Source organism: Saccostrea cucullata, unplaced genomic scaffold, assembly GCF_032062105.1.
Source record: "Saccostrea cucullata isolate Sc308-1 unplaced genomic scaffold, CSIRO_AGI_Scuc_v1 ctg78, whole genome shotgun sequence".
NCBI classification, from domain to species: Eukaryota; Metazoa; Mollusca; class Bivalvia; order Ostreida; family Ostreidae; genus Saccostrea; species Saccostrea cuccullata.
This window is the reverse complement of record NW_026940638.1, coordinates 248110-272500: the sequence shown is the minus strand read 5'-3', so window position 1 is coordinate 272500 and position 24391 is coordinate 248110. Positions and strand designations below refer to the sequence as shown.

Here is a 24391-nt window from a genome sequence, read left to right as displayed (position 1 = left end):
GTTCTCCTGACCAGGTGTCAAACTGTAAAACCTTCCAATTCGCATAGAATATACAAGAAATATACAGTTCTTTTGTCATGTTCAGGAAAGGTGTGAAAAGTAGAAAGGGTCTTTCAATTTGCAATGAGGTAAACTTGTTTAGAGGAGCTAGGGTTCACAATTATTTTGAACCAGATTTTGGTCTACATTGCATGTACATATTTTTCACCATTTCCCCCGTTGGAATAAAGGTTTTGAATAACAAATTAAACATTTGTTAAATTTATAAAGTATGTGACCCCCTTCCTTACTACAGCATGTAACACTGGGCCACTTGATGTTTTAAACCTTTCTTTTCATAAATAAAAAATCCACTATGTATTATACAAAGTAACTGGAATATTTTTATGAAAATCAAGAAAGTTTAAAACATCAAGCACCTTTGGCATGTAAATAAATTTTATTATAATTAAGTTTTACAAAAAAAATATATACATATAAAATGGTGTGGCATTCTTCCTTAAGCCAGAACATGTAAAAAAAAAAACAAACAAAAATCAAGAGTGACCGATGTTCATGTGATACACAAATCAGTATTGTACATACATGTCCACCAATAATGACAGTTAATTACAAACATAAGAATTAAATTTAAGTTATTAACACCCCCCCCCCCAAAAGTGAAAAATTTCCTCAATTTTTAGGTCACCTGAGTAACTCAGGTGACCTATTGCTATCTGCTTTCGTCCGTCGTCGTCCATCGTCAGTCGTGTGTTAACATTTGAACATTTTCAGCTTCTTCTCTATAACCACTGAACCAATTTCAACCAAATTTGGTATACAGCATCTATGGGTGAAGGGGAACAAAAATTGTGAATTTCATGGTCCCCGCCCCCCTGGGGCCTGAGGGGTGGGGCCAAAACCACTAAAATTAATGAAATCTTTAAAAACCTTCTTCTTTACTCCTGGACATCAAGCAAGGAAACTGTTGGCATGAATGTAATGAGCATTGAGTCCTCTACCAAAATTATGAAATTCATGGCCCCAGGGTCAGGGGTTCTAGTGCTAGGGCGGGGCTCTATAGATTATATAGTGAAAATGCATTATTTCTTTGAAAATCTTCTTCTCTGCTCCTGGGTATTAAATAAACTAACTAAGCACATAGTTATGATGAGCAAGAATGCCTCTTCCAGATTTGTGAATTTTATGGCCCCAGGGTCAGGGGTTCTGGTGTTAGGGCGGGGCTCTATATTTTACATAGTAAAAATGCATTATTTCTTTGAAAATCTTCTTCTCTGCTCCTGGGTATTAAATAAACTAACTAAGCACATAGTTATGATGAGCAAGAGTGCCTCTTCCAGATTTGTGAAATTCATGGCCACAGGGTCAGGGGTTCTAGTGCTAGGGCGGGGCTCTGTAGATTATATAGTGAAAATGCATTATTTCTTTGAAAATCTTCTTCTCTGCTTCTGGGTATTAAATAAACTAACTAAGCACATAGTTATGATGAGCAAGAGTGCCTCTTCCAGATTTGTGAATTTTATGCCCCCAGGGTCAGGGATTCTAGTGCTAGGCGGGGCTCTATAGATTATATAGTGAAAATGGATTATATTTTTGGTCACCTGAGTATTGTGCAACAACTTTCAAACAATTATATTTGGTTCATGTTTTAAACCGGAGGCCATGAAATTCAGGTGACCTATAAAGCCCGTGGGCCTCTTGTTTTTAAGACTATGAAAACTAAATTAAATTTTGGGGGGATTTGATGGTTTTATATTGTTAGAACTTTATACAATATTAGATATTTATATCAGTGACTCCATGTCTCCTTCTCCACTTTTTTCTTTGCGACAGGAAACAAGAACTTATAAATATAGCGAAACAAAACATAGAGAGAAAGAGAGGAAAATTATTTTTTTTATTAAGATATTCAATCAACCTCAGATAAGATTCAAGAAGATTATGTTTTAGAAAATGTTTTAGCTAGCTAGCTATAGATTTCAAAATACTGAGAAAGAAATGAATAAAAACTGCTAAAAAACTAGAGGTATGTGAGAAATGAGCTCATTAAATGATACCCCCCCCCCCTCCCATATGAATAAAATGGCTGTGTCCATGTTTTGCTCTGGAAAATCCAAAATATATGTCAGATCAAAAAGTAAAATAAGAGGTGCACAATGGCAATATGTAATAAAGATCCTGTGAAAGTTTCATTACATTTCCTTCAGTGGTATGAGAGGAGTTGCGGATACGAGTTGGGTACCCCAAAGCGTAACAGACGGACGGACGGAAATACCGATTACTATATACCCTCCCACTTTTCAAGCGGGGGTATAATAAACATAATCCCCATATTGGATTGGTGCAAACCTAAATTTACAAGCCCCACTGTATTTCTACTATAATTGTTCAACTTCAGGCACTGTGTGCATGCTTTTGAAATCATGATGAAAATGCCAGGGGCCCGTTTCACAAAGCCTACTTAGGACTTAGTTATATCTTAGGAAGGAACTTTTTCCTAAGTTCATTACTTATCTGTTTCACTAACCTCATCTTATCTTAGGATATTCCTAAGTTATGTCGTAACTTTAGGAAAGGTAAATCGATGACTTAGGAAGAAACTAAATATTGCGACTGCATATCCAAAACTTCTTATGGAGAGAGAGAATGTGTTTGCTGGGGAGAGAAAATTCAATGAACTACTAGTATGTGGATGATTGAGTGTTCTCTAAGTCAAACTGCTTTACTTTGCACGGAAATACTAGGATTTCAATAATTGGCAAACATGTGTCAAAATTAGTCCAAAGTATATAAAAATAACAGTTCACAAAACAGGATTTGGCGAAATAGATGTACACATACTGGAATAATTCCCTATCATTTGAAGAGCACGCCTTTGTTAACAAAAAATAGCATATGATATGATCCAATTATTAAACATGCATGCATATATAATGTTTTTATCTACATGTACATGTATATTTATATATTTTCTCTATAATATCACGACTTACATATTTTAATAGCATTTCACACAAAAACTATTTAAAAATCTTATTTCATTTAAAAGTTATGAAAACTTCAAATTTTTTGGCAGGTTTGATTGACACATCCTTGCACTTTCAAGTCGTAATATTATAGAGAAAATAATAACTTCAAATCTGTGTCAAAGTACCTATAAAATAGAATTTGAAAAATGATAATTTAGATAAATGGAAACACTTGTTAGTGTGGTTTCATCTAATTTGCTCTAGGACGTTATTATTGAGGGGACACAAACATAACATTATTATTAAATTGGAATTGTATTTATGTCAGTCTGGGATAATTTCATCACTTTTGAACTAAATGCAGTAAGTGTACATGTAATCTAGAATAAATAAGTCAATTTTCCAATTTTCATGATCTTCCTGTAGTGCAATGTTGACAATGAACATGATGAAAGAGTTTAGGTTCATTTGAATGACATTCACTAATCCTTTATAGTTTATATTTTAATTGTGACATCACTGTGTTAGTGAAAGTTTTATTTTAACTAAATTCTTTCTCAGATTGTGCAAACTTAGCTACTAGATTAAATTACCATTGAATATTGTACATTTTAACTTTTAAAATTCTAAAACTAAGCATTAATGTAAAGCAATGGGAGGTTTAATATAGTTTGGTTTCAGTCACCGTTTTGGCATCCACAGTTACATCTGGGGATTTTCTGAAGGCCCATATGACCTAGATCTAAACAAATGCACAGATCTCGTGACGCCTTATATGGTATATGGTACGGCTTTTTTGACATGGGTTTCCAAAATCATATTCACATTTCCCTGCCGGTGGCCATAGACATAGTGGTAATTGGAGGTAATCTGTAGTGTGAGCGATGCCCCAAGATATGGGTCCACATCCGCCTAGTAGACCTTAAAGTATCTGTCACATTATCCAGCGATGGGGTATATACTATGGGCAACCGATGCGTTTTTTGATAAAAATGGTGTGGTTGCCGGCCGGACTTACAAAAGCCCAGTGTTGAATTGCTAATCTTAAAATGATGTTTTAGGGTAACCGGTCAATGTAAAAATGTATATTACATTGCTCATACATTGGTTAGTAGGGGTGGGACGATACACAGATCTTGCGATACGATACGTATCTCGATATATTGGCACGATACGATACGTATCTCGATATTATGATAAATCATAAAACTATTTTAAAAAATAGTATTTTATTTCATTTTTTTATCTTGACATTAACACAACATGATAAATTATAAAACTATTCAAAAGGAATTAGTATTTTATTTAATTTTTTTGGTCTTGACATTAATTCAAAAAATTATTCTATATCAAATCATGTGTGCTATGAAATTAATACTTGAAGAAATGAAGTTCATCAACTTCATTGACTAAAACTTTATAAAAACAATAGTACAGGACAATTGTACATACTACCAAATTTCTATTAACAAGTTGTTTACAAATAGTTGTGTAGTTTACCAACGAACACTGACTAAAAATCCATTTTAAAAAAAATCACATTTACATTATTATTAATTGCTGAAAGTCTGTAGCCAAGTTGAGATTACAAAAAAAAGTATGAATGGAATAACAATTAATAATATCAAATGTTCTGGAAACGATACTTTTCTGTGAATAGCACGCTTTGCACACTGACCTTTTCTTGTCCAATCTACCGAGGCTGCTTAAAAGTGAAAACGTATTACCCCTAATCAACGACTTATCAGTTCTCAAGTGTGTTTTCAGTATCAAAACCATCTCTTCGCTTCGTACAGGCCGCCATTTTCAAGTACAGGTACTTTCATTTTCAACTTTTGGATAGGTCGTTCGTGTATCGTTTCGTACCGATATTTGAATGCTTGTATCGTAAACCGTATCTTAGAGGAAAATATCGATATGTATCGGTGTATCGGTATATCGTCCCACCCCTATTGGTTAGTCTGTCGTCTATGGGCCAATGTTTGTTTGAACATGGACCAATGATCGGCTGATGTCTGTTGCCCACTCAACCCCCAACGGCATCAGATTCAACGGACACTTGATCGGCCATACATCAGCCAATCTTTGCATTTAAGATGTGTTAATGATGGATTGCCGAAGAGGAGATATGTGGGGCATTGGTGGAGACATTGCTGATTTTTAACTACATCTTACCAGTATTTTCTACCGATGACCCCCATCGATTCACCAGATGACATGGGTTTCTCATAGTATACCCCATCACTGGATAATGTGACCAATATGGCTGGGACATAATATCGATATTACAATATATTGCGATACAATGACAAAAAATATCGTATCACTATACAATTTTGTAATACATGTATTGATATATTAGCAATATGCTTAGATTAAGGAATTTTGTCATTAAATATAAAAATGGACTTATGAAAGTTTCTTATTAAGCCAAACAGTAAGACAGAAGTTGTTTTGTGGGAACATTCCAGAGCTTATCATAGTTATGTACATTCTGCATGTAAATTAAAATGCCATCTGAGTTGCTGGTGTAAAGAAGATTAATGACTTTCAAAGAATAATGATCGGGAGTCAAATTTCAAGTGATTCAAAAATTCCAATCTCCTAAAACCTTGTATCCATTATTTTTAATTTTAACTTAGAAAATTTCAGCCTTCTAAACCCTTGTATCCATTTCTTATAGTTTTATAACCTGCTGTACCCATGTGTACCCTTTGTACCCACTGTACCCTGAGCATCGGCTCCATTATTTTAAATTTTAACTTAGAAAATTTCAGCCTTCTAAACCCTTGTATCCATTTCTTATAGTGTTGTAATTAACCTGCTGTACCCTTGTGTACCCTTTGTACCCACTGTACCCTGAGCATCGGCTCCATTATTTTAAATTTTAACTTAGAAAATTTCAGCCTTCTAAACCCTTGTATCCATTTCTTATAGTTTTGTAACCTGCTGTACCCATGTGTACCCTTTGTACCCAGTGAGTACCCTGAGCATCTGCTACATTATTTTTAATTTTAACTTAGAAAATTTCAGCCTTCTAAACCCTTGTATCCATTTCTTATAGTGTTGTAACCTGCTGTACCCATGTGTACCCTTTGTACCCACTGTACCCTGAGCATCGGCTCCACTATTTTTAATTTTTACTTAAAAAATTTCAGCCTTCTAAACCCTTGTGTCCATTTCTTATAGTGTTGTAACCTGCTGTACCCATGTGTACCCTTTGTACCCACTGTACCCTGAGCATCGGCTCCATTATTTTTAATTTTAACTTAGAAAATTTCAGCCTTCTAAACCCTTGTGTCCATTTCTTATAGTTTTGTAACCTGCTGTACCCATGTGTACCCTTTGTACCCACTGTACCCTTAGCATCGACTCCATTAATTTTAATTTTAACTTAGAAAAGTTCAGCCTTCTAAACCCTTGTATCAATTTCTTATAGTGTTGTAATTAACCTGCTGTACCCATGTGTACCCTTTGTACCCACTGTACCCTGAGCATCGGCTCCATTATTTTTAATTTTAACTTAGAAAATTTCAGCCTTCTAAACCCTTGTGTCCATTTCTTATAGTTTTGTAACCTGCTGTACCCATGTGTACCCTTTGTACCCACTGTACCCTTAGCATCGACTCCATTAATTTTAATTTTAACTTAGAAAATTTCAGCCTTCTAAACCCTTGTATCAATTTCTTATAGTGTTGTAACCTGCTGTACCCATGTGTACCCTTTGTACCCACTGTACCCTGAGCATCAGCTCCATTATTTTCAAATAATTTAGAAAATTTCAGCCTTCTAAACCCTTGTATCCATTTCTTATAGTGTTGTAACCTGCTGTACCCATGTGTACCCTTTGTACCCACTGGTACCCTGAGCATCGGCTCCATTATTTTTAATTTGACTTATATAGATGTTACAGTCTTCCTACCACTGGGAAGCATCTACTTTCGTTTTCAGTAGGAATAAATAGTGTACCCTTTTTGTAACCTTTTCTTCATACATTTAATAAGGGTGTACCCTAGGGTACAAAAGTATCACCTAAAAACGCAGTACCAATTTCTTGCCATATCTACATTAGGTACAGTAAACCATAGGGGCTTGTCTTCGGGATTGTTAAATGTAAAATAAATTTTAAAAATTTTGAATCTTCTTTAAATACATTTAAAAGTTGTTAAAATAAAGATCCTGACACTTTCAGGCAAGAAAAACCATGTTTAAAAAAGACGTATCACACCTATATACTAAACTCTATAAGGGACGCAAGCTCCCATCTTGGAAAAAATACCCCCGCCCACTTCAGCGCCTATTTCTGGACTCTAAACCATTAATTTATTTTGGTATCATGGCTCTGTCCCCTACAGTGATGATTTTCCTAAATGTTGATGCGATTGTCAGTCGTTTAATCAACAGTCAACGGATACAATTTCTTCGATTTGAGCTCATTTCGCTAAATCGACCCAAAAAGAACGGAAGTTGACATGGTTGCATGGTAACAACGCAAGGGCGATAATCGTTGTATAGCATATAGCGCGCTTTTAAATTATGTAACAAATTACTTATATATTAAATGAGTCTTTCCAATGACAATTTAGCCTGTGAAACTAAACTTCAGCCCGTATTTATCATTTTTCACTGTCTTTTTCTTGTCGGTAAACATTTTTCTCCACGAAGCTGGAAATCCTTGGATGTTACCATTCGCTTTCGATTACCCTCTGAGTTTTCCCTATACAATCATTATCTGCCCTTGCAATTTTGTCAACTTCCGTTCTCTTTGGGTCGATTCAACGAGATGAGCTCAAATCGAAGAAATTGTATCCGTTTACTGTTGATTAAACACGTGTTCACGATGGACAATCGCATCAACATTTAGGAAAATCATCACTGTAGGGGACAGAGCCATTAATAGCTACGTAGGTATTTAAAGCTACCCAAAGTAGCTATTTTTACCTACTTTTTGTATTATCTACATTTTGTGGCCAAAGGACTGAACGGCGCAACATGGTAAATACCATATTTTTTTATACAGTCACACTAATGATGAATACGACAAAATTTTGACCAAATAACGATTACTTCCTGAATGGGCAATTTTACATTACTTTCTATGCAAAATTGATAATATACGAAGTAATCATTTTTTGGCCAAATTTTTGTCAACTCCATCATCAGTGTGACTGTATCAATAAATTCAGTGCTCACCATGTTGCGCCGTTCCTGCGTTTGACCACAAATTGCAAGTGAAGCAGAAAGTAGGTAAAAATAGCTACTTTGGGTAGGTTTAAATACCTACGTAGCTTTTAATAGCTACGTAGGTAGAAATAGTCTTTGGACTGGACCTGAACAGGTCCAAGTATGTTACAATCAGTTCATTTATCAAGGTATTACCTATCGTAGCTTTATTTACCTACCTCGGGGAGCTTTATTAAGCTATTTCAATGGAGTTTTCACTATTTTTGTTTTCATTTATTAAAGACAAAATATCTGAAGTAAATATACAAGGGATGTTTAAAAAAGAAAACCAAAGAAATAGCTTATACATTGCTGTGCACTTATATTAAGCACTTTTATTAAGCAAAAGATGTATTCCTAGTGTTTGAGTAACTAGCTATGAGGCATGGATAAATATTGTTAAAGAGACATTTTATTTGCCTCTGCTGGGGATTGAACTTGGGGGCTCTGGCTTGCCAGTCTAGTGCTCTTCCTACTGAGCTAAAGGGTTAACCTACTAGTCCAAGCTAGTAGGAAGCTGTGTATCTTACAATACTACATTGTCCCCCTAAAGAGAATGAGATTACTTCATCTTTTGAAGTGCCTACAACCGTGGGGCAAAGTCCTAGGGGCAGTCACTCTCACCTGCCAGAGAACACCTGGGTCCCTACATGGGCGCCAAATGTAACAATTTTCATTCACATTTGCAAAATATTAAAAAAAAAATCCACAATTCCTATTTTGTATGTGAATTGTTTCTACCAGTGTTTTTATTTTTATAGTCAACATAAGTCATGGACCAGGATTTGTATGATGAGTTTGGGAATTATATTGGTCCAGAACTAGACAGTGATGATGATGATGAAGAGGATTCTGATGATGAAAGAGAAGAACAAGTCGACAGGGAATATGGAGATGTAAGTGGAGATCCTTGTCATCAATCTGTTACCTCCGAGTTGGAATTATTAAACTTGAAATATTTACATTCTGTGTATTTCTCTTATGAAATTCATTAGAAATCCACCACATTCAAATTTCTGTAACACATGCGAAACCTTGTCACCGCGCGTTAGAATACACAGTAGGAACTATATGCATTTTCTATAATCTAGGAACACCAAAATGTACAATATGTTGACTCAATTTAAGCAAAAATTATCATCCTGTTAAATTAACGTAAAATTACTACAAATGTGCGTTTAAAATTAATTTGTCACTTTTTCCCCTCGCAATGTTTGTTTGCGTTTTTTAACTTTACAACGTCATCTGACGTCACAAACAGCTCTTACGTCTATTAACCACTTCAGTTTTGAAAGGCGCTAAATTCGCATTAAAGATTAACGAAATAAGTAATTATGAAGCAGGAAAATTAGAGAATGTAAATATAAGCATTGAATTCATATTTTTGGCTTTCTTCGGTCCTATAACACACCTGGCCGTGCCGACAAATTTATCATACCATGCTAACGCGCGGTATTCAATTTGTCGGCACGGCCAGGTGTGTTATAGGACCGAAGACAGCCAAAAATATGAATTCAATGCTTAAAAAAAATCCATTTTATTCCCAAAACATGTTTCTTTAATTAATGAATAAACAAAAAACGATGAACAGCAGACATAAAATGCCTATGACAGTTCTCTCCGTAGAAACAAAGTATGTACAGTAAAGTATCTAGAACTTTTCATTTAAAATTAGATATATAGTTAAAAAGTTGTAAATCTGGTCATTGTCAAGATTTTATGGATTAAAATGTTGATGAGTTGGTAATGAATAATTTGACTGATGTTTTCAGGATGATGATGAAATGGAACAAGATGATGATCAGAACGAGATGCAGGTGGTTCTTCACGAGGACAAGAAGTATTACCCCACGGCGGAGGAGGTTTACGGACCAGAAGTCGAGGTCAGTGGTACAAATGTTCAGGGAAATTACTGAGTTATTCACACATTTTACATAATTCAAATAATTCAACGAGTTTTATCATCCTGCAAACAATTTTTTTTGTGTCATACTTAGATTTTACATTTAATCTTTTTTTTATACCAATGTTAGACTTTTATAAAACTTTTTACTGAATGTTTTTACAGACCATCGTTCAAGAGGAAGATACCCAACCTCTGACAGGTAAAAATAAAAAAAATTAGTTTTAAAATGATGACAAAGATTGATTTCTAAGCTACAGTGGTAGCATATCTACATCTCATGCTAACTACTAGTTTCTCCACAGAATGGAATCCACTCTCATTCTTTAAAAATATCTAGTCGTCAGCAAGTATAGGAAATAAAACCATGTCTGATTCTGACTCTTGCATACCTTTGCAGAACCAATCATTGCTCCAGTGAAAAAGAAGAAATTTGCCATGACAGAACAGGATTTACCTGCAACTACCTACAACATGGAGTAAGTTCTCACATTGTGATGACTGTTGTGTTCTAGGCACTTTATTTCATAAGCTCTCAGATAAGTCACAATCACCGTACTGACTGTTGTTATAAAGTGTCCTGGGCATCGTTATTCATGGAATAAATCAGTGTTTTGAAATGTTTAATGTATCTCATTCTACAGATAGATTTTATAGTGTTTTTTAACAGTGTTTTACTGCAAATGTTTTATGCATCTTATTATACCCCACGCATTAGTTGCGTGAGGTATAATGTTTTTGACCCGTCCGTCAGTCAGTCAGTCATAGTGTCAGTCAGTCAGTCAGTCCTTTTTTTTTGTCAGCGCAACTCCTCATAAACCGCTGCACAGAATTTCGTCAAACTTTGCAGGTATTTAGGACACAATGTGTAGATGTGCATATTACCAGGAAATTCCGATTCCATTATTTTTTCCGAGAATTTCCGCACTTTTTAACTTAGGCATTTGGCCATACCTTGAATATAGAGATGAACAGTTTGTCAGCGCAACTTCTCATAAACTGCTGCACAGAATTTCATCAAACTTTGCAGGTATTTAGGACACAATGTGTAGATGTGCATATTACCAGGAAATTCTTGATTCCAATATTTTTTCCAGGAATTTCCGCACTTTTTAACTTAGGCATTTGGCCATACCTTGAATTTAGAGATGAACAGTTTGTCAGCGCAACTCCTCATAAACCGCTGCACAGAATTTCGTCAAACTTTGCAGGTATTTAGGACACAATGTGTAGATGTGCATATTACCAGGAAATTCCGATTCCGTTATTTTTTCTGGGAATTTCCGCACTTTTTAACTTAGGCATTTGGCCATACCTTGAATATACAGATGAACAGTTTGTCAGCGCAACTCCTCATAAACCACTGCACAGAATTTCGTCAGATTTGCAGATATTTAGGACACAATATGTAGATGTGCATATTACCAGAAAATTCCGATTCCTTTATTTTTTCTTAGAATTTCCACACTTTTCAACTTAGATTTTTGGCCATACCTTAAATATAGAGATGAACATTTTGTCAGCGCAACTCCTCATAAGCCGCTGCACAGATTTTCGTCAAACTTTTGAGATATTTAGGGAACAGTGTGTAGATGTGCATAATACGAGGAAATTCCGATTTCTTTATTTTTCTGGGAATTTTGGCACTTTTCAAATTAGATTTTTGGCCATACCTTGAATATACAGATGAACATTTTGTCAGCGCGACCCCTCATAAACCGCTGTACAGAATTTCGTCAGACTTTGCAAATATTTAGGTTACAGTGTGTAGATGTGCATATTACCAGGAAATTCTGATTCCTTTATTTTTCTGGGAATTTTGGCACTTTTCAGATTAGATTTTTGGCCATACCTTGAATATACAGATGAACATTTTGTCAGCGCGACCCCTCATAAACCGCTGCACAGAATTTTGTCAGACTTTGCAGATATTTAGGACACAGTGTGTAGATGTTACCAGGAAATTCCGATTCCTTTATTTTTCTGGGAATTTCGGCACTTTACAACTTAGATTTTTGGGGATATCTTGAATATAGTGGTGAACAGGTTGTGCGCAACTCCTCATAAACCACTGCACAGAATTTCATCAAACTTTGCAGGTATTTAGGACACAATTTGTAGATGTACATATAAGTGGGAAATTCTGATTCCTTTATTTTCTTCTGGGATTTTCAGCACTTTGAGATTTAGGGGAGCTTGGGGTATGTGAGCTTGCTCACCTTTTCTTTCATTCTACTTGTTATTGATGTAATTATTTTGTTTTCAGGTTTTTGGCAGATTTGATGGACACCCCAGAACTGATAAGGAATGTTACACTGTGTGGACATCTTCACCATGGCAAAGTTAGTATGGTCTGGTGATCCACGATTAGCTTAAAATCAGAATTCCTAATCATTACATAGTCACTGTTTAAAGGGAGAGACAGAGAGTAAATATATTAATTTTTTAGTAAATTAGAGTCAAAGTTAGTAAGCCAGTCATTTTTTCCCCAAAATTTTCATCAGATCATCTCTATTGCTGACCACAAAAGAAACTTGCTCACTTTTGTGACATTACACTTTTTTCGTATAGTTAAAACTGACTAATTTGACATGTCCTGGAAAAAAAATTTTTTTGGTCGGCTTTGGCAGGGTATTGAATAAGTGTTAAAAAAAGGAAGTTAACCATATGGGAATGAAAATAGAGGTAGAAATTGAGATTGCACAGATATGGGATTATAGAGTTTTCACTTACTTTTAAATGACTCAAAAAGTAAAAAAAAAATATTATCCTTAAACAGTTTTCTTTATAAGAGTGGTAATATTATTAATTTGTGTATATAAGTACCATTGAGAATTGATCGTATGTAACATACTACTTACAGACCTCGTTTGTGGACTGTCTGATTGAGCAAACACATCCAGAGATCTACAGTAAAGACGACAAAGATGTAAGTATTCTGTAGTCTCCTTAATCTGTTAACATTTCCAGAGAAGACATACTGAAAATGGTTTTTTCTGTAAAAAAAAAAAAATTGTTCAAATGTGAGTTTTCTAACCTTTTTTCATGTTTCAGATACGCTACACAGACACTCTCTTCACAGAGCAAGAGGTAAAAAAAAGTTACAAGACAAAACAGAGGTCTCGCTTAATTTAACTTTCACATGAATTTGGAACTTCTTCAAAATATTAATCAGATATTTTTAATCGCTGATATCATTAAAAAATATTGTTTAATGCGATTATAATACTTTTAGTCTTGATTAGTAGACACATGTATTCATGCTTTACAGAGAGGGGTCAGTATAAAGGCTTCCCCAGTTACTGTAGTCCTCCCTGATTCACGAAATAAATCATTCCTGATGAATCTCTTTGATACTCCTGGTGAGCAAAAATCCTTACATCTTTAAAAGTGTTAAATTTTAATAAGTTAAGTATGTTGTCTTACTTTCCTTTTGCAATTGTTAGAATTGCTTGTAACAAGCAGTGCTCTTAATTTAAATATATTTTTCTTTCTGCAACAGGACATGTGAATTTTTCTGATGAGGTAACAGCAGCATTCCGACTGAGTGATGGCGTGGTTATATTTATTGATGCAGCTGAGGGAGTAAGTTCCTAATTCTTATCCTCATCATGTTCATCAAACACTATAGATAATTACAAACCACACTGAAAAAAAGTTCATGAATGATTTACAAGAGAATGTAAAAGTATCTGCATGGGTGTGTCTTTTTAGGTCATGTGAGTAACCCAGTAACTTCTGCCTCTTTCAAAATTATGAATTGTAAATTTCATGGCCTCTTGTTTAAAACACGAAGCAAATTTATTTGTTTGAAAGTTCTTACACGATACTAAGGTGACCTTTAAGGCCCGTGGGCCTGTTGTTTTCTTATATGATTCTTTTTTTTTCCATGTAGATAATGTTGAACACAGAGCGACTTTTGAAGCATGCTGTGCAAGAGAAACTACCTGTCACAATTTGTCTGAACAAGATTGACCGCCTCATTCTGGAACTAAAGCTCCCACCCACAGATGCATACTACAAATTACGACACACTCTGGAGGAGGTCAACTCACTTATCAGGTGAGATGGGGTGGGGAATGGGACAAAATTTTGAGGGAGAAATTTGGGGGGTGGGTGGGTGTTATAGATTTAGAGGTGAACTCTGAAAGCAGGTGAAATGGTAAAAATTCTTTAATAATTTTGCATGTTATTTTGTTATAAATGTGTTACATTTAATAAGTTTAATTTTAAAATAGGATTATTTCAATGGCAAATCCTGTCTTCTATTTGAATTACCTGTATTAACGGCGTGGTCCGTGTTTGTAGTGTGTACTCTGAGGACGAGACTGGATCCATGGTGTCTCCATTGCTGGGAAATGTGTGCTTTGCCAGCTCATACTATAGGTTCTGTTTTACACTAGGATCCTTTGCCAAGATCTATAGTGATTCCTTTGGTAAGTGGAATAAAATCCATTTATTTCCCATTCTGAGTTTTCCCAATTTTTTTTAATGCACTTTGCATTGAAATATTGTCAATTTGTTTAAGGTGGAATAAATGACAAAGAATTTGCAAGAAGACTTTGGGGTGACATTTACTTCAACAGTAAAACGTAAGTCAAAAATAATGTCCTTAAATTAAATCTTAAATCTTAATCTATTTCAATATAGAAATTTATTAGATACATATTCAGTACATTGGAGCAGCACATGTCCATCCCATTTAATAAATTTCCTGTTGATTTTGCAGAAGAAAATTCACAAAGAAACCTCCCTCCAGTTCATCTCAAAGAAGCTTTGTGGAGTTTGTTCTGGAGCCTTTGTACAAGATTTTTGCACAGGTATTACACTATTACTATCATTGTTTCGTACAATTGTACATTATGTGCATTGAAGCTCTTCTCAAGGTTAATAATCTCTGTTTTTGTTGTAGGTTGTTGGAGATGTAGATGAGTGTCTACCCAGACTCTGTGATGAGCTTGGAATTTCACTTACGAAAGAAGAAAGAAAGTTGAACATCCGACCGCTTCTAAGGCTTGTCTGTAATCGCTTCTTTGGAGATTTTGCAGGATTTGTGGACATGTGTGTGAACTTTATCAAATCCCCTGTGGGCAATGCCCAGGCTAAAATAGAGCATATTTACACAGGGCCCTCGGATAGTGACCTGGTGGATAATATGTGTCAGTGTGACCCAGATGTAAGTCTAGTGACCTATTTGTGAAGAACAAAAATAATGGTCAATTCTCTATCAAAAATTACTACACAGCAAGCATTTCTTTTCTGGAGAACAGATTTTAAAGAACAGATTTTTTTTAAATCTAAGATTGCGTTCTCATTTATTTCTGGTATAAAATGCATATTTGATTCAACAAATTAATTGCAGTCCATTAGCTTTCTGTAACTGAATGCTTAATATCTTGAAAAAGGAAAAAATGCATCTAGCATAATACTTGTATGATGGAAGATAATTTATGACAAATTAGTTGATTTCAGATTTAGAATGCATCTGGAAATAGTTTGAATTGCTGCTAATTCCTGTTGTTCTGAATAGGTAGAAGTTATAATAAAATCATTACAATATGAACATTAATTGCAGGGTCCACTGATGATTCATACAACCAAACTCTACCCTACTCAGGACGCGACCAGTTTTCATGTGTTGGGTCGGATTATCAGTGGAACTCTCCTTGCTAATCAAGAAGTCCGGATCCTTGGAGAAAATTACTCACTACAGGATGAAGAGGATTCCAGATTTGGACAAGTGGGACGACTCTGGGTTTCTGAGGCTAGGTATTATTTCTTGAATAGCATGTGAAATTGACACTGAATTGAATGTAAGTTCTAGCACATAAATACAGTGTTTTCTTGTACATTCTTAATACAAGAACTGTACTAGAATTGTTTAAATTTTCTCTCAAAGTGATTATGAAATTAAACCTTAACTTTCTTTGTTTCAGATACAAAGTGGAGGTCAACCGAGTGCCAGCTGGGAACTGGATTCTCATAGAAGGCATTGACCAACCCATTGTCAAGACATCAACAATAACCGATGTCTCTAATTCTGATGAGGTGATTATCTTAATTTTATTTTTCTTGTAATTCAATCATAAAAAATAATGAAGGAGATCAATAGAAAGATGCCTATTTTGACTGTGAAAAATAGGGGTAGAGATATACCTGTCCTTTTTCTCTCTGTAGGTGTATATATTTCGGCCATTGAAGTTCAATACAAGTTCTGTCATCAAGATTGCGGTGGAACCAGTTAATCCTTCAGAACTTCCCAAAATGTTGGATGGATTACGTAAAGTCAACAAGAGTTACCCTCTCCTTACCACTAAGGTATACATGCAGATATGAATAGGGGATTCCCATATTTGAAAGACTTAATGTTTGATGAAGTATTAAAGACTACTCAGTTTAATTATGACTTTGTTTGTAGGTAGAGGAGTCTGGGGAACACATTATCCTGGGGACAGGTGAGCTGTACCTGGACTGTGTGATGCACGATCTGAGGAAGATGTACTCAGAGATAGGTAAGAAATACATAATACAATAGACATTGTCTTCTAGTTATGATACAGTCAGGTATTAGATTACCATTATTTTCTATACTTTATATGTATTTTGATGTTTGTAATTAATTTAAATAAATGCAATATTCTATACAGGAAGGTGTGTGTAATTTATGCTGGTATGTAATCTTGTGGTTTGTAGATATTAAGGTGGCAGATCCAGTGGTGTCCTTCTGTGAGACCGTGGTTGAAACTTCCTCACTCAAGTGTTTTGCAGAGACACCAAACAAAAGGTAAAGGATTAAGTTAAGATAAATTTCCATGTACCAAACATATTTCTCTCCCTTGAGGATTTTATTCAGGAGGCTTTTACATGATAAACAGAAGTACACTGTACAAAAAACTTACATTTAAGGAACTGCTAGGACATAGGATTTTGTTTTATTATAAACCTTAACTCATGAGATCCACTATAATGAAAATCACTCCGCTTTAAGCCTCAATTCATTGTAAACATATTTACTAAAAACATGTTTTACAATTATTACTACAGAAACAAGCTGACAATGATCGCAGAACCCCTGGAGAAGGGTTTGGCTGAGGACATAGAGAATGAAGTGGTACAGATCACCTGGCCTAGGAAACGACTGGGAGAATTCTTCCAGACAAAGTATGACTGGGATCTGTTAGCTGCCAGATCTATCTGGGCCTTTGGTCCAGACGCTACAGGACCAAACATTCTAGTAGATGACACCCTGCCCTCGGAGGTATAATTTTGTTAGCGACTTTGGGATAAAGTTATCACAGTTTGAATTTTTTCTAACATTTAGTATTGTATTCCTTGACAGACGACCAAAATTTGATTGATTTTGGGAGATTTTAGTCAATCAAGAGTTTATTCTGCTCAAAAGATGCTCAATCAAATTAAAATTATTGATGATAGGAAAATTATTGGTTTTGGAAGAGTAGGACATTGTCGCAAAGGTGGTTTACATATCTGCAATTTTGAGATACTATAATATATCTCAGTTTGAAATGATTCATTTAAACTTTGCAAGAGAAAAATGAAGTACAAGCATAAAAAAAATTGTAACTGTAGTAACACATTAAGCCATGGATCTTGGATATCTCTGCAGGGATGATTTTTTACCTGTTCTTGCATATTTTTGACTCACTCATAATGAAGCATTTTGATCTGATCATTTTTAAAATTATGAAAAGGAAGACATGGTATTTCCTCTTTGAAGAAAGATCCTTTAACTAAGAGAGATAATATTATTTTTGTAGGTTGATAAGAGTTTACTTGGAGCTGTCAAAGACAGCATTGTCCAGGGATTTCAGTGGGCGACGAGAGAGGGACCACTCTGTGATGAACGTAAGTAAAATACGACAGGGAGTGTCGCTACAGGTTTTGTTGTTCACTATAAATAGGATTTATCTTCAAAGTTCATTTGTAAAAAATCCTCAGTATTGGCAGTTTAATAGGTAAATATTCATGAAAGTTCTTTATCTTGGACACAGAGATATGATAAAATCAACATGTGTGTTTCTCTGTTGAAAGATAAACTTTTTTCTTAACACAAGACATTCTGTACGTTTCAGCCATTAGGAATGTGAAGTTTAAGATTCTGGATGCTGTGATCGCTCAAGAGCCGCTACATAGAGGTGGTGGTCAGATCATCCCTACAGCCAGACGAGTGGCTTATTCAGCCTTCCTTATGGTCAGTTTATCTTAATTTTCAGACCCAATCTGTTCCTGTTCATCTATACATTGTTTTATACATAAAGAAATACAAATAACAGTACCTAGAAGTTCTGTAGATTCCTAAATATAAACATGGAATTAATTATCACGTAATTTCCTGAGAAGCACCATAGGTGAATTTAAATTTTTTACTTGCACTTATTTTTATGGTGCTGAAATCTATGTAAAATCTCTTGACCAATCCATTCGCGAATTATTATTCTCACGCTTTGATGTTGAAGAGCCCATTTGCAAGAATAAATACTTGCAAAAAATAAGGAATCTACAGTAGTCATTAAAATTTTAACTGATTAAAGCTGCATGTTTCACGGATAATTTTGTTATTTTAATATGTAACACAGGCTACCCCTCGTATGATGGAGCCTTACAACTTTGTAGAAGTCATGGCTCCTGCCGACTGTGTGTCTGCCGTGTACACAGTCCTAGCCAAAAGAAGGTAAAACATTCAAATTCATAATATATCAATGATTTTGCACATTTTTAGCTCTACTGGTCAGAGACCAGAAGAGCTTATGCGATAGTAATGCGTCCGTCGTCCGTCCGTCTGTCTGTCTGTCTTTCCGTCTGTCTGTCTGTAAACAATTTTTCAAAATGCTACTCCTCCTACAGTTTTAGTCTGATTTCAATATAACTTGGCACACAAGTAGACTACACTAAGATACATAATTCTGTGTATCGGTTTTTGATTTTGATGAACGGTGTTGCCGTAGTTAATTAAAATAGAAATTTCTGTGAAATTCTTTCAAAATGCTACTCCTCCTACAGTTTTGGTCTGATTTCAATATAACTTGGCATACAAGTAGACTACACTAAGATACACAATTCTGTGTATGGGTTTTTGATTTCGATGAACGGTATTGCCGTGGTTACTAAAAATAGAAATTTCTGTGAAATTCTTTCAAAATGCTACTCCTTCTACAGTATTAGTCTGATTTCAATATAACTTGGCACACAAGTAGACTACAATAAGATACATAATTCTGTGTATCGGTTTTTGATTTCGATGAACGGTGTTGCCGTGGTTACTAAAAATAGAAATTTCTGTGAAATTCTTTCAAAATGCTACTCCTTCTACAGTTTTAGTCTGATTTCAATGTAACTTGGCACACAAGTAGACTACAATAAGATACATAATTCTGTGTATCGGTTTTTGATTTTGATGAACGGTGTTGCCGTGGTTACTTAAAATAGAAATTTCTGTGAAATTCTTTCAAAATGCTACTCCTCCTACAGTTTTAGTCTGATTTCAATATAACTTGGCATACAAGTAGACTACACTAAGATACACAATTCTGTATATGGGTTTTTGATTTCGATGAACGGTATTGCCGTGGTTACTAAAAATAGACATTTCTGTGAAATTCTTTCAAAATGCTACTCCTTCTACAGTTTTAGTCTGATTCAATGTAACTTGGCACACAAGTAGACTACAATAAGATACATAATTCTGTGTATCGGTTTTTGATTTCGATGAACGGTGTTGCCGTGGTTACTAAAAATAGACATTTCTGTGAAATTCTTTCAAAATGCTACTCCAAATACAATTTTAGTCTGATTATAATATCAAAGTACTCAGAAGTACAGAGAGTCGGGCTCATTTACAGAGTAGAATTGATTTCTTACATGAATCACGTTTATATTCTGGTGAATTTTTTTTTTTTAAAACTATCAATATAAATGATAAGACATTGACAGTGAGTTTTTCAATCCTAATACCACAGTCCGATTTTGTCAGAATCAGAATTAATCTGGTACTGCAGCTGAATGTAAACAAACATGCAGGCCAGTCTGGTTCCCTCTCCTGCTTTACCTCGTATGTGTAGAAAACTACGGTAACACTAATTATCAAAAATCACTATGTTCTTTGACTTATGAAGTTTTCAAAGTCATTAATACTAATGTTTATTTTATATAAATAAAACTTCGTTTTATTTTTGTTGCTTTATTGAGCGTTTGTATTATCTCAAAAGCGGTTGAGAGTAAGAACTATATTTTTGCACGTAACTTTAAAATTGCGACTATGGGGTCAACATCCTGCCTTGAACAGGATCACATAAGCCGGCAATTGCTCTTTGAGCAATAAGCCCGGCTAATAAATGTGGCATGCAAGTAGACTGCACTAAGAACATAATGAGACTTAGTCAAGGATCATTATTCTATTTATTGCTGTTGAAAAGTTTCAATTTCCAACTGCTTAAGTACTTTTCTCTTCCTTTGCTCTAAGTACAAACCAGTAGAGCTTCAGTCTCGACAGAGACTTCTGGTTTTTACATATAACATTTACATTTTCTGTAAAAAGATGTATTTCTCATCAGATAACACCAGAGTAATCTCGACTCTTTTTCCAGAGGTCACGTTACCCAGGATGCACCTGTTCCAGGCTCCCCGCTGTACACAATCAAGGCCTTTATTCCGGCCATCGACTCGTTTGGATTCGAGACAGATCTGAGAACTCACACTCAGGGTCAGGCCTTCTGTCTGTCTGTGTTTCATCACTGGCAGATCGTCCCTGGAGATCCTCTGGATAAGAGCATTCTGATTCGACCTCTAGAGGCTCAGCCCGCCACACATTTAGCCAGGGAATTCATGATCAAGTCACGAAGAAGAAAGGTATGTCTCATTTGGATTAACTTCAGTGCTATTATTCTAAAGGTCAAGATTTTTTGAGTGCTTATTATCATTTTACAAACAGCGTGACAGTTTGCTTGATGGGGCGTGCTAAAATTTTGTGTGCTGGTTATCATTTTACTCATCGATTGGATCAATGAAATCAATACTGATTTACATATGAAACTCGGAATACAACAATACCCCGATAATACTGGCCAATCACATTGAATGATTGTTTACCTGTATGATATTTGTATTCAGCAACAACACGTGGTCAGTCAAAGCCCGTTTTCTGTCTTCAAAAAGCATGTATTATATTTCGTTTGATTTGACCGGGTGGGTTAAAAATACATATAAGAATTTAAAGAATGGAATTAGTAAGACTACTCTGCTGCTGCTATACTATGTAGCTATCAATATCATCATTATAGGAAGTAAAACTTTTTGTCCGTTCATATGTAATTGTTTATTCAATGCGATTGGTCGGTATTGTTATTGGTATTGCTGGGTTCTGTCTTTCATATGCTAAATATTATGATTCCATTGAAATCGAGCATCCAATCGATGAGTAAAATGATAATCAGCATACAAAATTTTAGCACACCCTATCAAGCAAACTGTCACGCTGTTAGTAAAACGATAATAAAACTATCCTAGGGGTTATTTTACTGGATTGAAATAAAATCAGCAAAAAATAGTGGTGTAATGTATGTTGTTTGTGTTATAATATTTATTGTGATACAGTATGGTACTGGGGCCCGTTTTACAAAAGAACTTACGACTAAGACCAAAAACTTCAGATGATAGTAAAATTTTGCAAAATTGGTATTTCTCATCAAAATTATTTGCCTAAAAACATCTTACCACATTTCTTTTAAAAAGATTAAAATAATTTTGATATAATGTTTATTAAAAAGTTATATGAAGAATGTAAATTTGGTTGTAAGTCGTAAGTCCTGTATTTCAATGCTTATTAAAATCAAATAAAATGTCTGCATTCCACTGATCAGTAGACGTTTTGTCATCTTATCTGCTTAATGAATCTGTAATTCCATCTCAAAATAACTTTCCCTACATGTTTAGACTTAAATGTTAGATTTTATGTGGCAGGATATTAGCTATGAAGTTAAATTTTCACGTTTATGAACCTATTGTAGGGCCTGAGTGAAGATGTCAGCATCAACAAGTTCTTTGATGACCCTATGTTGTTGGAGTTAGCAAAACAAGATGTGATGCAGAGTTACCCAATGTAGACTCAGACTGTGTGTTTTTAACATCATCACAAAGACATTATGTAATATTCATTGTAAACTATCATTTCATGACCATGATTATGAATAATAAATTTTATTTGACAGATATTTTGAATTATTTATTTAAAAGGTTTAGATTCTCAGAGAAAATTCATTGTCTCTGAAACAAATGGCTCCTCTGCTCATTTGATGGATTTTCATGAAATATTTCTGTTCAAAGTTCCTTAAAGGTTTGAAAAATTTCCACACGTACAAAACTCTGCTTAATGCAGTAGAATGCAATACAATTTTCTCAAAGTTCCAAACAAGAAGTCTGTGAGCCAGTGCTCACTAGTTATACCCTGCTCTGATCCACATCATGTTAATATACACAATTCAGTGATGGGCAGATGCATGGATAAATAAGAAGTTGATATCAGATTCATATAAAGAAAAGATAAATCCCACCATATAGCATGCCTCAACAAAGTATCTGTGAAAATTTCAAGCATCTGTAATGAGAAAACAGGGACAAAAATTATGGTTATGTATGGTCCGGACAGACAATAGATGGAAAGGAAGTTGAAATCAGAAGTAAACAAAAATGTATCCCACCATATGTACAAGAAGAGTACTAAAAGAAGATGGGGGGATAAGGCGGGCAGATCACATTTGATATGTAAATTGAGTATTTAAATTTACGTCTCATAATTGAAATTTATGAAATTATGAGAAAAAATTTCTGAGAGAAAATATTTTTTTTTTTTTATTTCATATATAAAAAAATATTAGATGGTATACGTGGGATCCGAACCCCAGCAATAAAATACCGAAGTACCATACTGCTTTTAGTGTCTATAGGATCCTTAATTTATTATTGACAAAATGCTATTCTTCACACAATAATAAGTTATGAATCAATAATGCAGTTCATGACACCTTAATTATACATTTTTCTGTAATGAAAGCTTCAGCCTTTTTCGAACCTCTCAAAATCGATTTTGTGTACAATAAAGCATAGATACAGATGGAGAAAAATAATTTAAGACCACCGAAAATAAATTGGTTTCCAGATCGAACATTTACAAAAGAAACTAATGCAGTGCCTATCTTAGTTTTGGACATGCTTGCTTGTGTGGGTATCTATTGTCACTTTATTTTTTCTTCTGCGTTTTTCAATTTTGACTGACTATTTCCCCCATGGGATTTCTCTTCGTTACACAACATTTAACTAAGTGTGACGGGGAGAAATCTCTTGGGTCCCGAAAATGGTATTTTATAAATTGCTTTTCAAGTATTGAGTATTCTACTCTTTTATAAGTTAATGATTTATAAACGATGTAGGACTTCTAGTTACATGAATAACTAATGTTTGATTCTTAACATAAGTGAGATCGTTTCGGAATTTATTGCAGTAATGTAGTATTCATATTATTAAACAAATTTATGTTTTAAACTAGACATCATGGCATTCTCAATTTTGAAAGAGGCACCATTGCTAATCATAACTATACACTTAGCATGTTTAGTTTGGTTACTTAATACCCAAAGATGTAGAGTAGGGGAACAAAAAAATGCATTTCAACTAATCAGTAATATTCAGCAATAATCAGTAGTGCCGCTACCACACATGAACCCTGACCCTTGGTCCACAAATTTCACAATTTTGGAAAAGGCACCCTTGCTTATCAAAATTGTTTGATTAATACCAAGGAGCAGATTTCAAACAATTAATTCATTTTCAGTATATAAGTAGACCCCCTCTATGGTACCCCTGACCCAGGGGCCATAAAATTCACAATTCAGGAAGAATGGCCCTTGCTCACCATAGCTATATATTAGGTAGTTCATCTGCTAAATACCCAGGAGCAAAGAAGAAAATTTTCAAAGATTTAATGTATTTTCACCATATAATCAAGAGAGCCCCGCCCTAACACCAGAACCCCTGATCCTGGAGCCATTAAATTCACAATTTTGGAAGAGGCATTCTTCCTCATCATAACTATATACTTAGTTAGTTTGTTTAATACCCAGGAGCAGAGAAGAAGATTTTTCAAAGATTTAATGTATTTTCACTATATAATCAATAGATCCCCACCCTACGACCAGAACCCCTGACCCTGGGGCCATAAAATTCACAATTTGGGAAGAGGCATTCTTCCCCATCATAACTATGTACTTACTTGGTTTATTTAATA

The 24391-nt window shown here is 34.8% G+C and overlaps 1 protein-coding gene across 1 annotated transcript in view; it reads left to right on the top strand.

Annotated features, from left to right (window-relative positions):
* Positions 1-22322, top strand: part of LOC134255887 (116 kDa U5 small nuclear ribonucleoprotein component-like) — a 27183-nt gene extending 4861 nt beyond the window's left edge. Inside the window, exons 2-26 of the mRNA XM_062738476.1 lie at positions 8954-9088; positions 9965-10075; positions 10261-10297; positions 10496-10574; positions 12362-12437; positions 12959-13024; positions 13150-13185; positions 13367-13457; positions 13598-13680; positions 13991-14157; positions 14404-14531; positions 14624-14687; positions 14825-14915; positions 15008-15271; positions 15671-15864; positions 16032-16143; positions 16273-16413; positions 16514-16607; positions 16789-16879; positions 17140-17353; positions 17874-17961; positions 18189-18307; positions 18693-18787; positions 20700-20961; positions 22119-22322. Of these exons, the coding sequence (XP_062594460.1) occupies positions 8966-9088; positions 9965-10075; positions 10261-10297; positions 10496-10574; positions 12362-12437; positions 12959-13024; positions 13150-13185; positions 13367-13457; positions 13598-13680; positions 13991-14157; positions 14404-14531; positions 14624-14687; positions 14825-14915; positions 15008-15271; positions 15671-15864; positions 16032-16143; positions 16273-16413; positions 16514-16607; positions 16789-16879; positions 17140-17353; positions 17874-17961; positions 18189-18307; positions 18693-18787; positions 20700-20961; positions 22119-22214 (2922 nt within the window). The 5' untranslated portion in view covers positions 8954-8965 and the 3' untranslated portion in view covers positions 22215-22322. The remainder of the gene's footprint in view (positions 1-8953; positions 9089-9964; positions 10076-10260; positions 10298-10495; positions 10575-12361; positions 12438-12958; positions 13025-13149; positions 13186-13366; positions 13458-13597; positions 13681-13990; positions 14158-14403; positions 14532-14623; positions 14688-14824; positions 14916-15007; positions 15272-15670; positions 15865-16031; positions 16144-16272; positions 16414-16513; positions 16608-16788; positions 16880-17139; positions 17354-17873; positions 17962-18188; positions 18308-18692; positions 18788-20699; positions 20962-22118) is intronic.
* The last annotated feature ends 2069 nt before the right edge of the window (positions 22323-24391 follow it).